Raw genomic sequence first — 17,453 nt, forward strand, 5'->3', positions numbered from 1 at the left:
ATACCAACGTTTCTTAGTCGTGTCCTTGCTTCTCTGTTGCAATTGTGGCTTACCACATCTTTTTTAGCTTAATGTACCCTTCATGTGATGTAGTCATCTTTGTCGAACATTACCTTAACGTGTGGTGAACAAATTTTTAGCCACACCTTAGCCATGATAGGGCAAAAAAAAAATGTGTGACAGTGTTTGCACATCAATCAAACACGCATTTCCCATTCATTGATGGTCCATTTTGGAACATGATTCTCAAAACACAATGATAACGAATACGAAGGATTGCAGTACCTTGGCAAATCAAATCATAAAGAAAATGGAAAACACAAGAACGACCGTTTGGATGGAATACAAGAAACAATATGCCGCAGCTCGCCACGCCTATGCTTAGCTTCTGTTTGGTTGCCCCTGAACTGAAGAAATGTTTGGTAGCTTTGGTGTCTCTTCTGTTATTTGCATGGACGCAACTCGCCAAAAGCTTGACGTGGAAAATGCTCGCCGCAGCTTAGCCAAGCCGCATCTTAGGCATGGCCAGTTAAGGTATGGTCAGCGACCAAACATGGCATAAATCCCTCGTTAAAAATAAGTGCCCTCACATTAAGTATTTATGTATTTTTCTATAAATTCGGTGAAAACTAAAAAAAGGTTGATTAAAAATAAAACTAAACGATTTATAATTTGGAACGGAGGGAGTGATTCCATAATACTCATATATCTCATTTATGTTGTAATGAAACATAGTAATTAAAATTTTCTTTTCGAGATCGTACCGAAGTGCAGAAATATGTCATTTCTTGGCTGGTCAAATCGGAAGAGAGAAAGGAAAAAATAACAGGCGATAAAAAGGGTCCCAGGTTCACGCACTGGTGTCGTTCGTTCACTCATAGCTAATCGTTGCCGAGCCCAGCAGGATCATCGGCATCGGATTTGGGTCCTCTCGGGGCACAGCGCGGTTACGCATTTACGCAGCGCAGCCCTCGAACAATCACGAAACACGGGTGGTTTATTTGCCCCTGCGCCTAGGGAACGAACGAGCCGATGCTCTCTGCTCGCGTTATTTGCAAGCGGCCAAGGTCAAGATTCTCATACGGATCGTGTCTGGTAGGCTACGCTACGAGTGGGTTGGTTTGGTTTTTCTGGTGTTGGTGCACTGCCAATTCGACATCCATGTTTGGCACTTTCCCTTGCACAGATCCCTCTTGCCCAGGGCACTCAACAATTCCTCTCATTCTTCATATGCCATGTGTGAATATTTTTGTATTATGCAATTTGTTATTTTATTTATTGTTACAACGCTAGGTCTGCTTGTCTAAAATATAAATAGTAGATAGTTGTCGAGGTCGGTCTCGATAGTGACGGTTCCCATCAAAAGAAGGTTCATGTGTTGTGATATTTGAAAGATGCATATATGATCGATAGGGGTAAACCACATGTCAGAAGATATAGAGCTAAAATATCAAGTGATTTGGATAGAAGGCGGTATCCATTGAATATTCATCAACGATCTACTGCTTGCTTTAATTGTGATAAAAACAAGGTTAATAATGAAACCACAATGGTCTAGTTAATTAGGCCAGTCTCAATGCACAATATCAAAACTGCAAACTTGATAATTGTGCCTGATGTGTTTCATGGGGATAAAATTCCTCTTTCATTTTATGAAACTACATCCTCTCTCTCATCGTAAAGAACCTGACAAGTCAAAAAAATTGCTGATGTAGCATAAAAATTAATGCTGATAAAACTCTCTATAAAACTCCTACTAAGAGTGGCCTTACTTTTCTCCATACGAGAGATGTGATTTTTAAGCTTCTAGAACCAACATCTATTTCCACACAAAAACAACACAAGTGCAAGCATCCACTATCGAGCCATCGTAATCTTTCTTGGATTGGATTATGTCATCACCTAGCTAGTGTTATTAAACAATGAAATGACACACGTTTCCGGAATCGTGACTTAATTCCAAACTAATATGTATATGGTGGGCATTTCTTATATCATTTTTTTTCGATAGCTCGAGAAAGTGATGCATTTTGTGTGTGTGTCCACAAAGCTTTTTAGGTTTGTGACTGAACAGCGAAGCAAACAGAAACGGATCCAAAGCTATGGCATGATAGCGTTTCCCTTTCAGATTTGTTGGACTGGTCAAGAACCAAGCACTTTGTTATCTGAACATCACACTTGAAAGGGATATATCTTTTGTTTATGGATAGATCTTGAGCAAACCTAATGTTCTCAGGCATTTACACACTGCTTTTGCAGAATCTGAAGTATGAACACACAATGTCCAATATCTCGTGGTACAAGGAGAGAAGCGTCTTTTCACCAACTGATGAGACCGGATTAACCCTCTCCCAAAAAGGAGAATTTTAGTAAGCAATGGATTGACGTGGGCGTCTCCAGTTTGATTCCTAGTCAAGTGTATCTAACCACGACGATCACAGTACTGCTCCCTCCGTTCCAAATTATAGGTCTAAATTGTAATATCTATAAACTAAAAAAGTCAAAACTATTGAGTTGCATGCACCAAACAATTCAACCCATAGGCCGCATAGGCTGCAATTATTTTATTTTAATCGCGCCCGCCAAGATTCAAACTCGAGTCCTCTCGCCCTGATACCATATTGAGTTGCATGCATCAACTAGTTCAACTCAAAAGCTTAAGCTGATGAGGAGAGACGGATAATTCACTTATACTCCAACAGAAACGACCTACAATTTGAAATGGAGGGAGTACAAGATTGAAGAAGAGATACAGATAGATGACTTAATCATGATTAGGGCTCATCCGAAATAGGAAAATGCAGGAATTTCGCATGAAACGATTCAATTTCCATACAAAATGGAACAAAAGCTCTCCACTTCTCCTAGCTAGTAAACCTGGTGATCATGCTTATTTAGATTTTAATGAAATGATTACCAAGCATCAACTCAATTATTCAGTTGATACACCTTTACTGGAAAAAGGTTCCAATCGAGCAAAAGGGACAGCCTCTGCCAATCTGAATGGCTTATCTCTACCCTTTGCTTTCTTCTCATCTTTATGCAAGAAAAGAAATACTACTCTACTATATAGTAGTATTTGTTAAATGTTAAACTACCCCACCACCCCCTCAAAAGCATACACGACCGCATAATTTGCCCTCCAAGAACACCTTTCTGAAGGTCCATATCGTCATCATTGTAAATGCTCCACATTGTACGATGAGGGGTGTATGTCAGTATGTGTATCATGTATGAGTATATTCACAAAAGCAACTAGATCAAATACTCTAGCTAGGTTTGTGAATCTGCCACATGACATGTTCCAATTGCAGCATGTTTTGTTTATGTTATCTGGATTGTCTTGTTTGGAACAACTTTTAGCAGTGTTGTACTGGTGTAAAGCTTTGCTAAAAGTTGACAGGTGGAAATTAAAATGAAAATGGAAATGCAAGAAAGATTTTCACAGGGATCTTGATTTTTTTTCCCGTAGATATGCTTTTGTCCACTGCATTCTATGCACTAAACTAGTTGAAATTTTATTTGAACCATTGTCAACTTCACAGACTTGCATGAGAGTTGAGAATACTCTAAGACCTTGTTTTGAAATCATGAATCCCTTTGGCATGTGAATGAATCCAAAAATTGGAAGCACGAGAAAGTTTAATGCTTTAACGTATGACAAATGTAACAAAACAAAAGGACTCAGGCAATCAAAACATTAAACATGGATTTGGTATAGAATTAAAGTGATTCCCCATTTTGCCCTTTGTGGAGGGAATGATGGCTGTCTCGGGAGCCGCGAAGGCGAAAAAAAAAAGGAAAGAAAAGGGAAGTAAACAAAGCAAGGAGGAAGAAAGCGAGCGAGACACACACACAACAGTGACACCACCACAGGCGAGGAGGAGGGGCAGCAGACCAGAGAGTGGAGAGCAGCCAGCAGCAAGGCTGAACCGCCGTCAGCTGAGCTAGAGCATCCGCCTGCAGCAGCAGCAGCAGCTGCTAGCGACAACGCTGAATCCGAGGGGAAGGCTCGCCGCAACCGTGGCTGCCGTCACCGGCGCCGCCGCCGCCGCCGCTGTTTGTGAGAGGCGCCCGCCTTGTATTTGGGACGAGGGCGACCCCCGCGCGGCGAAGGAGCTGACAGCCGGCCCCGCCCTGTGATGGCTGCTGCCCGCGCGCCGGCGGCGAGGGGAGGCGTGGGTGCTCCGGAGGCGGCGGCGAGGAGGGGAGGCGGTCTCCGCGCGAAGCAGGCCGGGCGCGCCAGTTGCCGCGGCGCCTAGTGCGAGCGGCGGGCGGCGGTCTCCCTCACGGTCCGAGCCGGAGAGCTAGGGTTTTGCCGCGGAGGGTGCTGGGGTTCTAGCTGCGCGGCGGGAGGAGAGTGGGGAGGAAGGGAGATGGCGGTAGGGGACGCGCTGCGGCGGCTGTGCGAGGAGATCGGGTGGTCCTACGCCGTCTTTTGGAAGGCCATCGGCGCCGCCGACCCTGTGTAAGCCGCCGCCCGCTGCCGCCACTGTTTCCTCAAATTCTTCCTTCTTTTGTGTTTATAAGCTTGTCCTCTTGCTGAATCTCGTAAAAATCTGAACTTTGTAGCCTTTGTGCTCATTCTTCTTCGAGATGTTCGATTTCTGGTTGTCTCTCTCCGGAAATGCCCATTCCCGTTGCCTACTCTGTTTTGGAAGCTTGAAAAGTTTGGCACAAGGGGATATTCGAGCTCAAAACCGAAAATTTGGAGTCTTGTTCGCAAGCATTTCCTGCAAATTTCAGATTCCTAAAGTTGAATACTTGGGGAGTCGACTTATTCATTTGATAATCTTGGATTGTTTGTCTATGCTTTGAACTTTAGCTTCTCCTTCCTAACTTTGGTTGAATTTTCTCCTTTTCATTTACCACGTTTTCTCCCTTTCTCATTTCTATCCTTGGAAATGTGCAGGCGTTTGGTGTGGGAGGACGGCTACTGTGGCCACACGTCATGCCCTGTCGGATCTGAGTCTTCTGAAGCTCTGCCCAGTGACACCGGGTGCTCTGTTCCTGCTGCTGACACCATCTGCTCGCTTGTCAACAAAGTTATGGCGTCGGAGATTCATGTCGTTGGACAAGGGTAAGCAAGCCAGTGACTGTTTCTTCCTTTTCTTCACTTTCCCTCATTTGGTTAGATAAAATCTTCACCATCTTGGTTTGGTTACCCCATCATTTCTTTGTTAGAATGCAACAATGCTCTCGACTGCTCCTTGGATTCATCATTCATGGCGGGTGCGCTTGTGTTTTTGTTTCCGGCAGGACCGTAGGCCGTGCTGCGTTCTGTGGCAATCATCAATGGATCGTCCACGGTACTGCCAATGGTCACGAGCTCTCCTCCGAGGTACGGGCAGTACTGGAGTGCTTCCCTTCTGAATTCTGAATTCTCGAGTGAAATAAATGCGAACCCAATTTCAGTTTTGTCTGGCTCCATTTTGCTGCCACCTCATTTAAAGCACTGTGGGGGTCAGTCCTTGAACTTTTGTCATTTAGTGAGCTGCTTTTTATTTTGGACAGCTCATTCTGCAAAAATAAAGACACATGGGCCTGTTGTAAATTATAGAGGAAAGAAAAAAGAGAAGGGTGTTTGAGGAGTATGTAATATAGATTGCCTTTCCTGGCAAAAAGAAAAACAATATAGGCTGTCTTTGAGTAGATGACGAAGTCATTTGTGTGAAGATCTTATAACTGTCTCTTCTCAATTTGGTTTGGTGTTTTGTTACAATGTTCTGGAGATCTTACACCATGTTTCCAACTTCATAGGTGGCTGCTGAGATGAACAATCAGTTCAGAGTTGGCATTCAGGTGAGCAGAACTTGGATGTTGAATGTTATATATTGGCGGTGTGCTTTTGGAACTCATTCAAAATACTCGTGCAGACTATTGCGATTATTCCTGTGCTACCGCGGGGTGTGCTGCAGTTGGGTTCTACTGGTTTGGTATGGCTTCAAGGCTCTAGATACATGCTAAAAAGTAGAGAAAACTTTCAACTTTTACACTTTGAAATTCAGTACCTTTTGTTACTACTAGGTCATAAGGCACCACTAATCCATAAATGTTATTGATTGTGGTCCAGTATTTATCGAGATCCCTTTATAAAGAATATAACTGCCACACTAGGCTCCAGAAAGGCAATTCTCCAGCTGTGGATGGTAGTGGAAAGTTGAAAAGAACAATAGTGCATTCCCAAATGAGTACATGCCATTCAAAATTTTGAATATGCAAACTGCTAAACATGGTATTTGAACCACGCCACTGCAAATCTGGAAACCTGTTATTATGCTAATTTGAGAATGTCGATTGCAAATTCATGGCAACATTTCATCTATGCCTTCAGGGATGGCATACACATACATCTCTGGTATCCTGTTTCATGATGGAATAGTTAGAAACCTTTGCATATAAAAACTTCGCAATATATATTATTATCGTTTGTTGCGCATGCTGTTAAACATTATTGTCAAGAACAGAAAAGGTCATGAAAAACTTCAGTGTGATGTTATCAGTGGGTTTTTGTTTGCTCTCTATAATCTACGTCTAAAAGTTGAAAAAATGGCAGGTTATGGAGAACACAAATTTTGTGATGTTTGCAAAGAAGTTGTGCTCTCAGCTAAACAACCGTTCAAGTATGGCTGCATCTGCTTCAGTTAAAAATGCTTCAAGTCAGCATGGTCAGTCACGTTCTGTACACGGCGTGATTCATGTTCGCTCTGATGACAGCAGCTCAAAAATCTGCAGTCAATTTCCAGTGACTTCTGAACAAAACAGCTGTCCTGGTACTGCAACTGTGTCAACTAGCACACCACCAAATGCATTACTGAATGCATCTTTGCTTAAGGTTGCGCAGCAGAATGGTCATCCTGTTAGAGAGAACTTTGTATATGCCAAGCCTGATGTTAGGTTTATACAACAAGCATCCTACTGTGACAGTCGACTTGGAACTAACACACAGAGTGTTGCTATGAGCTCAGGTTTGATCTCCCCTAGCTTGACCTCGGTGAAAAAGCAGTCACTTTTGATGAATGGCATTGGAGAGTTAGAGTTCAGTAATAATGCACATTCATCAGCAGATTTGGCTAGAAATGTTATTTTGAGATCCCTTGTGCACCAGGACCCTTCTGCCTGTGAGAATACAAATATCAATATACATCGTGGAAGGTATGTGGTATCCAATGATAGAAATGGTCATGGGGATTTTGATTTTCTAACTGTAGGTGCTAGATCAAGTGGGGCTAACTTATGTACCAGTGTTCCGAGTCAAGTATTGGACCACACTTCAGGAACATTGCAGCAGAAACAATCTCAAGTTCTGTCCAAGGTTCCCCAATCTTCTGAAATATCTAAGAAAATGGCAAATCCTGAAAGAGGGTCATTTCGAGTTCCTTCAGCTCCAGCTTCTGAATCTGATGGCCAGGTTTCTAGCAGCTTGAATGTGGGCCAAGAGAATCAATTAAGTAGGTCAAACCATTTACTACCTGACCAAAATATTAATAGAGTTAATGATCCAAGCGCTAATGTCAGCACACAGAGAATGAAGAACCTGGATGTATGCGAGCTCCCAGGAATGCCCAGCGAGAGAGCTTCCTCATTGCTTGTGGAGCCTGCTGCAGATAATGACTTGTTTGGTATGTTTGGTGCTGAATTTAATCAGTTCACCCAGAGTGTGGGTGCTGATTTGGTCAGCTGGAGTGGTGCAGAGTCTCAGAATTCAGATAGAAATGTGCCTGAATCATCAACATATCTAGATAACTCACCCCTCTTCAGTTCACTAGACACTGAGCTTCACTGTTCTGGGATGTTTTCACTAACTGAAACTGATCAACTATTGGATGCTGTCATCTCAAACATCAATCCAAGTGGCAAACAGTGTCCTGATGATAGTGCTTCTTGCAAGACTGCATTGACGGATGCTCCTAGCACATCTCATCTTGGTCCAAAAGACTTGAAGCAATGTGAGTCCTCCGGCGTCCCTTCAGTGCTAATTAAGCATGAGTCAGTGCAGTTTGTTAAACAACCATGTTTCTTTGAGAAACCTGAGGATGGCTGTCTTTCCCAAAATAATGGAATGCACAAATCTCAGATACGTCTTTGGATTGAGAGTGGTCAGAATATGAAATGTGAAAGTACGTCAGCTTCTAACAGCAAGGGTGTTGATACGCCAAGCAAGGCAAATCGAAAGAGATCTCGACCAGGAGAGAGTCCTAAGCCGCGGCCAAAGGACCGACAGCTGATACAGGACCGGATAAAGGAGCTTCGTGAGCTTGTACCAAATGGAGCAAAGGTATCCTCTTGCCGTCACAACTTCTTTTGTGATAATTTAAACATTTGAATTGCATATTTGATTTTCAAAGTATCTGCAATAGTGTGCTAACACTTGTCATCCAATTCATGTCAATAGTGTAGCATTGATGGTTTGTTGGAGAAAACAGTTAAGCACATGCTTTTCTTACAAAGTGTGACAAAGAATGCTGACAAGCTCAAGGATTCTACCGAATCTAAGGTATCCACATTCTTTACAATCTTAGTCTTGGTTTTGGTTTATGACAGAGAAAGTGGATTATAGCTTACTTGACAAGGTGGAACCTTCAAATATTTAACTTAATCCTCTGTAATTTTTTTTTGAGGGCAAACTTAATCCTCTGTAATTGGAGAATGTCCTTATACAAAGAGTCGTCTTCATGCAGATACTTGGTGGTGAAAATGGACCCCTTTGGAAAGACTACTTTGAAGGTGGGGCAACCTGGGCTTTTGATGTTGGCTCTCAGTCAATGACATGCCCAATCATCGTTGAGGATCTTGACCGACCTCGTCAGATGCTTGTAGAGGTAATGGCTATTCTTCTAGTTATTCTTGATGATATGATGTTCCATAAGGGACACATGTAATTGTGGCAACTTGTTTGTCGCTGCAGATGCTTTGTGAGGATAGAGGAATCTTCTTGGAGATAGCTGACTTTATCAAAGGACTTGGATTGACTATCTTGAGGGGTGTAATGGAAATGCGTAAAAGTAAAATCTGGGCACGATTTACTGTTGAGGTAATATAGCTCAATGTAGTGGTTAGGCATTCTGTCAGTTGAAAACCCAAAGTAACATTCAAAATGTTCATTCCATCATTAGAGCTGAAATAATGCTGATGATTGCTACTTCTTGTGGATTTGCTTTGCTGCTGATTTATCAACCTCCTTGTTGATGCTGATTGAGGCTGTTCATGCAGGCAAACCGGGACGTAACCAGAATGGAAATCTTTCTATCACTTGTGCGCTTGTTGGAACCGAATTGTGATGGCGGAGCAGCAGAGAACGCTAACAACATGAACAAGCCTCTGGGTTTGGTGCACCAACCTATTATCCCCGCAACAGGTCGCATCCCGTGAGCAAAGTGGAGGAAACCCTCAAGCATCTTCCAAGTGCTAAGAGCAGGAGGTGTTCAGATAACTTCTGCCATGACTAGCATCACCAATATGCCAGTGCACCACCTGCTTCGCAGTGACATCATAATCTGGGCAAATGTGGCATCATCCTTGGCCCCTGATCGCAGAAAGTCTCGACACACGATGCATGGACGAAGGAAGACGGCGACATGAGTGATCATTAGGCAGTGTTCTGTTTGTATGATCTTAGTTTGTTTGTTAATTAGTTAGCACTGTTTGGTGGTATATTAGTGGATTTTTTGTACTGTTATTCAGAATGGAAATTCTTGGGTTGATTTATTTCACGCAAAAAGATGGAATACCGCCTTTACAAGTCCCTCACATCAGAACTAGATAGCCATTGTCTGAGCTGATTCTGAGCCTCTGAAGCATTACTCTTATCTGATTCTTGTGTTATCACTCATTGTTGCATGCCAACATTCAGAGGTACTAGATCACTTGATTCTAACTGAAGCCAACATATATGAATATATCCTACAGGGGCAGAACTATCCACAATGTCATCCAGCACATGGTGCTTCCAGTGAGTTTTCAATGTGCTAGGTTTACATATACATTATTGCAGTAGCCAAAACCAATACTGAATTATACTACATACTAATTGGCCAACTTCTACCACATACACTTCCAAGTTCCAATTCCAATATACCCCTTTCACATATTGTACTGTATACCCCCCCAATTCCTATGATCATCTACATATAAAATCTTGTACAATGTTTAATTTGGGTATCAACTAGTTGGCTATCATCCTATACCTATATACATCGCCCCATAATATATCCCATCTTTTCATGCCCAAAACCTATAGTCCAAGCTTAACTGCATGCTTAAACATGTAAGCATGTTTAGGCCTGAACCTTTTATTTCTATACAAGCCCTAAATCGATTAATCGATGGATGGAGTGATTAATTAATGGCATGGACCGCTGCTACGCTACCAGCTAGGCGACGAAGTCCCTCATGAGCTGCGCCGCGAAGGACTTGGTGCTCTGCATGTTCATGTCGTAGCCGCCGGCGCCGCCGTGGCTGCCGCCGTCGCCGCTGGCGCTGCTGCCCATGAGGAACGACGCCGTCTGCTCGGCGCCGCCGCCAGCGCCGTGCGGGAGGCCGAGAGTCAGCGACACCCCGCCGTTCCCGGCGAACGCGAACGGCTCCGAGCCGAACTGCCCGTACGGCCCCGGGGCGAAGAGGGAGTACCCGCCGCCGTCCTGGTGGTGTTGGTCCCTGGCGCCGGCGCCGCCGCCGCCGCTCTCCATGAACTTCATGAGCAGCTCACGGTGGCTCACCTCCTCGTGCTGCTGCCTCGCTGCCGCCGCGGCCTGCGCGTGCAGCGCCGCCATGTCGTGCACGTGGTGGCTGTGGAACGGTGCCCCCGGCTCGTCTCCCCTCGCCTTCTTGAGCCTGCGCTCGACGTCGTCGGCGTCGTCACCCTCGTCTTCGTAGAAGCCGGGGTGCGCCGTGTGCTGGTCCCCGGCGAGCTCGAGCAGCGTGGAGCCGTGGACGCCGCCGCCGACGCCCTTGGCGGACGACGCGCCCTCCGCCCCCACGCGCCCCGCGGCCTTCGACATGGCGGCGCCGCTGCCGCCGTCCGCCCTCGGCGTGACGCCGTCGACCCCGTTACTCGTGTCGCCGCTCTTGGTCCCGCCGCCGGACTTCCCCTCGTCGTTGCCGCCGTCCTGGTCCTTGGTCTCCTCCAGGTACATCTCCTCCACCATCGGCTTCCACAGCCGCACCCTCGCGTTGATGAACCAGTTGGACACCTAATAAAGATCAAATTTTTCACAGTTTTACTTAAACCATCGCAATAGCAGTAAAATCGATCAAGCAAGAACACGGACGATAGGAATTAAAACAAAAGGATTCACGGTTTTACTGGCTCACCTGGCTCCTGGTGAGTCCGGTTTGCTTGGCGAGCATGATCTTGTCCGAATCCTTGGGGTATCTGCGTGACAACACACAGGGATCCATGCGGACCAATCAGCGTCCGACACGATGAGGCGAGACCAGTTGCATTGCATGCATGTCGCCAATCGCCATGGACACGAAAGCGAGCAAGAAATGCAAAGAGCCAAAGAGCGAGCAATGGAGTTGCTCGTAGGGCTCGCGGGCCCCACGTGTCGAGCTCTCGAGCAACAAGAGAGTACAAGGCTCATGATGAGCAATGGAGCTATAGCAATGGCGGAGTGGAGTGAAGTGAGAATTGAAGGGAGATAAGTAATGAATAGCTTACGGGTGCAGGAAGTGCTCGAAGAGCCATGCGCGGAGGATGGAGACGGAGCGCTCGGGGAGGCCGCGCTGGGGCCGCCACGCGCCGCCCTGCATCATGCCGAGCTGCTGGAGCGCGCGCTGCTGCCGGAGCTGGTGGTCGATGTAGCGGAGGCGGGAGCCGACGGTGCGGCCGCCGGCGGCGACGGCGGCGTCCGCGTCCTCGCCGAGGGCCCGGCTCGCCGCGCGCACCTGCGCCGCGATCGCGTCCCGCAGGCACCGGAACTGCCGCGAGATGGTGCGCAGCGCCAGCGCCGTGTACGTCCGCGCCGACCCGGCACCCGCCGCCGCCTCGAACGACGCCGACACCGCCTGCATCTGCCCGTGGTACTGCCGGTACCGCTGCTCCACCTGCCACGGCACACATCGACATGGTCCCAACAAACATCAGAATTAACAATCATTAATCAGGGCGTGCTAGCTGATTAAGTAGTTGATTAGTGTCCTAGTGATGATCCAACGAACTGTTTGTTCGTTAACGGGCTCTATCAATGCTGATCGGTGCAAATCACAGCCGCATGCAACCGCTCCTAAGTTTTTATTACATCGCAAAAAATGTTTTTTAATCTTTTGTACTGGTGGCTAGAGTACAGTGTACACTCATGAAGCAGGCTATTGCAGACAAAAAGAGACACACATTTGATCAAGCAAAGAATTGAAGCTTGTTCGTACTGGCATGGACAAAAAGGACAGCCAAAAGAATGGCACTAGTTCATTTTATTTTACCTGTACAATCATGGATGCATGAATAAACTAGCATCGATCCTATCTGAAAAATATTGTTAACAAACCTCCACTTGCTATGTTTCATTTAGATGAGATAGTAGAGGATATGGTTTTCTTCATTGCCACTTGTTAGTTTCATATATTCATTTGTAACTAAACTTCTAATAAAATTTAGTTTCATATATTCATGTACAACTTATCTTCTACCACACTTTATTCGGTTTATATTGTTTTCAGCTTCTTCCTAAAAATATACCGTGTTCACCGTATTGTTAGAACTGATTTTTTTTTAGTGTAAACCCGTAGCCGTAGACAATTTTGTGCGTAAAAAAAGAAGTGGTCACAAGCTAGGTGTTCAAGAATCTAATTATGGGGACTGGGAATAAATCACATAATAACTATTTTTTGATAGGTGCAAATCACACAATTAAAGGGCCAATAATTGGAACTAGCAAATTGTTACAATATGCATGTTTGATTAAGAGAATGATTTAAATTAAAGTGGATGGAAGTTTGGAATATATATCCAGGAAACTGAATTTAAAGTTGGACACTGTTCCAACAACTTGTGTCACTCATCTTTCAGAAAAAGAGACAGCAAAACAAAGATAACCGAAAAGCAAATGGCTCGTAGCCTTTAAATATAACGCTGTCTAAAACTGTAGAGGCAACCAAACAGCAAAACACCACCAAATATCTCTGCCAACCAAATTTAGACGCAATATTAAATTCTCGCAGATAATAACAAAAAAAAGTTCATCGAAATCAAGAACTCACAATGATTCAACAGCAATTGAAACAAGTTTTCTTTTTTTCTAAAATATCTTAGAAAAAGGAGAAAAAATATCAAATGGGAAAATGAACAATTAATCCTGCTGAATTATGCTACTGACCTCGTCAAGCATGTTGATAAGCTTGCTCTTCTTCATCTGCAGCTCCTGCCGCTCCGCCGTGGACAACTCCGGCGCCGCGCTGCCGCTCTTCGCCCCGCCGCCGTCCTCGGTGCCGCCACCGGAGACGCCCTCCGAGTCCTCCTTCTTCTTCACCGCCGACAGGCTCTTGGTCGCGGCCTTGGCCTCCTCCACGCCCTTGCTGACGCTCACCACCTCGTCGAGCAGCTCCTGCGCTGCCTTGAGGTACTTGGAGCTCATCACCATCTGGCCCTGCGACGTGGCCGACGCGCCCACCAGATGGTACTTCCCCTCGTCGGCGCCTCCCACGGCGGCGACCGTGACCGGCGGCGCCTCGCGGGACGATAGGCTGAGCACGGCGCTGACCCCCGCGGCGCCGGGAGTCTGCGCCTGCGGCGGCGACATGTCGGCGGCGCCGCTCGTGGCCGGGGCCCAGAGGTTGTAGCCCGCCGGTGGCGCCTGCAGAGGGATGCCGACGAAGTGCTGCTGCGCCGCCGACGGTGACTGCTGGTGGTGGCCGAAGGACGCCGGGGTCATGGTGCTGACCGCCGAGTTGAGGAGCATCATGTTGGCCGGGCCAGGAGGGGACGCGCCGGCGTCAGCGTAGCCGGCGGTGTAGCTCGGGTTCATGAGGTACAGCGTCTGCAGGCCGTCGGTGCTGGCCTGGATGTCCGTGCCGGCGCCGCCGTGGTAGTACGCCGCCATCTCCGATGGATCGACGCCGCCCAAAAATCTTGGCTTTGTGCTTCAGTGCACCGAAATTCTCCTCAATTAGCTTCAGTGAAAGATCACAAGCTTGTGGTTTCGCCTGCGTGCCAATAATTAAGAAGAAGAATCGAACAGGTTAACACTTCGGAACAAGGAAACAAAATTTTAACCAAAATAAAAAGAAACAAAATACCAGAGCAAGGATTCGAGGAAATTGTGGAAGAACTGGATCCATGAAAGAGAGGTGTAGAGTGAGAGAGAGATGCAAGGTGCAGCAGGTATATATGCATGGAAGAAGAGGAAGAACACTAGCTGGATATATCTGGCTGTAGCTCTAGAAGAGGAGAGAGGATGAGAGAGATGTGGAATAGGCATCAGTATCAGAAAAAAATATATTAATAAGAAAAAGGCAGGCATCCATCTTCATCAAGTGATTTAACAAAGAAACGGTGCACAGATGTCAACACAAGCACACACACATACACATCACTCAGCTCGCGCACCATCTATCTCTCATCATCTCTCTCTATATATCTACCTGCTTCTCATATTACCTCAAGAATTGATGCAGCTCATGAGCTCCTGCACGTGCTGTCCCTTGCTTCACATAAGAAAATTATCTTACTGCGTCTCTCTCTCTCCTCTCTCTCTCTAGGAGATAAAAAAAAGAGAAGGTCGTTGAAGATCCTAGCTAGAAAGAGGCAGCAAGAGGAAGGGAGATAGGAGGAGCAAGAAGAAGGTTGATGTAAGAGTACCAAGGTATCAAGAGCATGAGATCACTCATGTCAGTGTTGAGTACCTGCAAGAGTTCCTTTATTTCCCTTTTGCTCTCTCTCTCTCTACAGAAGGCACCGGCCTATATATCACTCCTCCCTGCTTGCTCTCTCACCTCCTCCAGCTGAAAGGGAAAGAGAAGAGATAGGGGGAGAGAGAGAGAGAGAGGGAGAGGGAGGGAGACCAGCTAGCAGGCCAATTAGTAAAGTCTTTTAGAGAGAGAAAGAGGGATGAAAAAGGGCAGTGGAGGAGGGATACCCACCTCCCACTTCCAATATTATCCTCTCACAACCCCCACACAACTTTTCCCCCACTTCCCCTTTTTTATTTTTTTTCTCTCTAGATTTCTAGCTAGCTACAAGATTTTTCTCCCTCTCTCCCTTACTTTCTCTCTCATCTGCCAATGAAAGCAATTTAGGTGTGCACACCCATCTGTACAGTTTTGGCCTTGGCTGACAAGTTTGAGCACACAACACAATCAGAAATAATGGACTGGTGTGTACAAGTAGGAGTAATTAATTGTGCACTCAAATATTAACCGCGGATTAATTTTGCGTACTGTTACAAACTCAATCAACACTAATATTTGATTGCAAATAGATACAGTTTTATTAGAAATTAACTACGGTGGCCTCATCCTCAGTTTTTCGACAGAAGATTGTACAAAAAGAAAGAAATTTTTATTTTCCGCAAGCACAAGGTTGTATCTATATTATACATAGGAGATATTTTGACGAATAAACAAGTAGTAGTGCCATACAAGAAATCATTTCAAAGAAACCATTATTGAACCAACTGAATTGAGGAGTGTTTTCCATAGGAAAGGTACCACACAATGTTTTGAACTTTGAAAGTCCATGTGATTTGACACACTTTTTTCTCCTCATCATTAGTTGCAGAGTTGTGCAGAGAGAGAGAGAGCCGCCATAGTACTACTCTGAGAGAGAGAGAGAGAGAGAGAGAGAGGGGGGGGGGGGGTTTGATAGGGATTTATATGTCAGGGTGTGTGTACTATTGGCACAAGGTGTGTACGTAGGCCATAGGGCACATGAATTGAGATAGATATGGTGAGAGATGGATGACAGACGGTCTGCCAATGTACACTGACCTCCTGCATGCCCTGACTGGCACAGCTGCTTGTGTGTGTGTCAGAAGAACTAGGAAATGTCCACGTCTAGGCCTTTGCTATCTCACTTTTTTTCCTTTGCCTTTTGGAACCTGTCTAGGTCACAATTTTAATACACTACTTGTACTATACATATACTTGTATGTGTGTGTGTGTGAGAGAGAGAGCTATGCTTGTGTTCCTTTTGCTTTTTCCCTTTTTGCCCTCTCACTCTCCAAAGCCCAATCTTCTGGGCATGTATTGACTGTCTTTGATGCGTGGCCTTTTGTTTGTTAGGGTATTTGTTTATGCACTAGTCTATTTCACATCTTAATCTTCCTGCTAAGTGAAGCTAGCATCATGCATGATAGTCTTGTCTCTGCACTAGTGGTTAAGATATTAGTTTGGGTTTTTTCTCTTATGTCAGGTGATGGAAGGCTTCAGAGGTAAAGCGATTGAAAGCTCAGGAATCCAAAACCAGTTGCCTACATCCAGGAATTGATTGTTATTCCAGGAAGCTGGTATATTCATTTTCAGCTAGCACATCAACAAACTTTGCAATGCAAAATGACATTTTATTTGACATTATATTATTTCTCAGCTGTTCACTTGATTACAATCAATAGTTCTAGATATCTATTTGTATGAGTGATAATGGGAAATATGTTTTGACAAATATTCAAGAATATATATTGCTCTTTATGCGGCTAGGTTAGCTAGCTAGCTCTAGTGTGTATGTATTAATTTATAGTTTCCATGTTTCATCAATATAATCCATTACGAACCCAATGTGTTCCACGATCATATATGATAAGAAATAGAGCTGAAAAGTTATGTAATTATCAAAGAAAAGGATGTCATATGATCCAGAAACATATCATTTCTGCTTGTGCACACAAAAAGGGAGTGATGTTAATGTCAATGTTGACAATCAGCATCATCAGCCTCTTACGCATGACATTACCTACGAAGTTAGTCATAGTCTATCAGTTTGACCTATTGGCAAATGCACAATATTTAATAACTGCATCAAGAAACTAAGCACAAGTAACATATGCATCTAGCTATAGAATAGAATAACTTTTGTGATTACTCATTAAGAACAATCCATTCCCGCATTCCAACCTAGTTCACACATATCTATATATAATTGAACCTTGATAACACGACACATGATCCACATTTGTAGGTACGTGCAAGATTGTAGGTACATGCAAGAACATTCCTGAACATATTCTTTGATATAACTGGGTGTGTATTGGGTAGATAGATCGATGTTGAAATTTCCTCAAAAAAGGCCCAAAAGGTTGCAAAAGCAACGGAAGTGAAAAGGTTGTCCAACCTTGCATGAAAATGATGTGTCTTTTGTATTATATTTTATTTGTAAATGATGAACATGGATATGTCAGTCATGCAAATACTAACAGAATGTATTCCTTTTGAGGAACTAATATAATGCATTCTTATAATTGTAAACACAATGCTTGTTTTGAAGATTTTGATTAATTCTATCTACCCCCAATGCATCAAAA

The 17,453-nt window shown here is 44.8% G+C and overlaps 2 protein-coding genes across 5 annotated transcripts; one reads left to right on the forward strand and one right to left on the reverse strand.

Moving 5' to 3' along the window:
- Positions 1–3,834: 3,834 nt before the first annotated feature.
- LOC117833510 (transcription factor LHW) lies at positions 3,835–9,750 on the forward strand. The gene is made up of 10 exons (XM_034713032.2): positions 3,835–4,468; positions 4,913–5,080; positions 5,260–5,341; positions 5,761–5,802; positions 5,877–5,936; positions 6,557–8,278; positions 8,396–8,497; positions 8,682–8,822; positions 8,909–9,034; positions 9,214–9,750. Exons 1-10 carry the CDS (start codon positions 4,377–4,379, stop codon positions 9,370–9,372), a joined length of 2,694 nt encoding a protein of 897 aa, XP_034568923.1. The 5' UTR covers positions 3,835–4,376; the 3' UTR covers positions 9,373–9,750.
- Positions 9,751–9,953: 203 nt separating this feature from the next.
- On the reverse strand, positions 9,954–15,078 carry LOC117833512 (BEL1-like homeodomain protein 1). Of its 4 annotated transcripts, none has more exons than XM_034713036.2 (5): positions 14,842–15,078; positions 13,317–14,142; positions 11,663–12,048; positions 11,314–11,374; positions 9,954–11,192 (listed from the first exon to the last, which is right to left on the reverse strand). In XM_034713036.2, the coding sequence occupies exons 2-5, from the start codon at positions 14,037–14,039 to the stop codon at positions 10,374–10,376; spliced, it is 1,989 nt and encodes a 662-aa protein (XP_034568927.1). In that variant the 5' UTR covers positions 14,040–14,142; positions 14,842–15,078; the 3' UTR covers positions 9,954–10,373. The 4 variants fall into 4 exon arrangements, with proteins under 4 accessions (XP_034568927.1, XP_034568928.1, XP_034568925.1 ...); XM_034713037.2 differs by having other exon boundaries at positions 14,798–15,078; XM_034713034.2 differs by having other exon boundaries at positions 14,597–15,076.
- Between the last annotated feature and the right edge of the window lie 2,375 nt (positions 15,079–17,453).

Source organism: Setaria viridis, chromosome 8 (genome assembly GCF_005286985.2).
Source record: "Setaria viridis chromosome 8, Setaria_viridis_v4.0, whole genome shotgun sequence".
In the NCBI taxonomy this organism is placed as follows: Eukaryota; Viridiplantae; Streptophyta; class Magnoliopsida; order Poales; family Poaceae; genus Setaria; species Setaria viridis.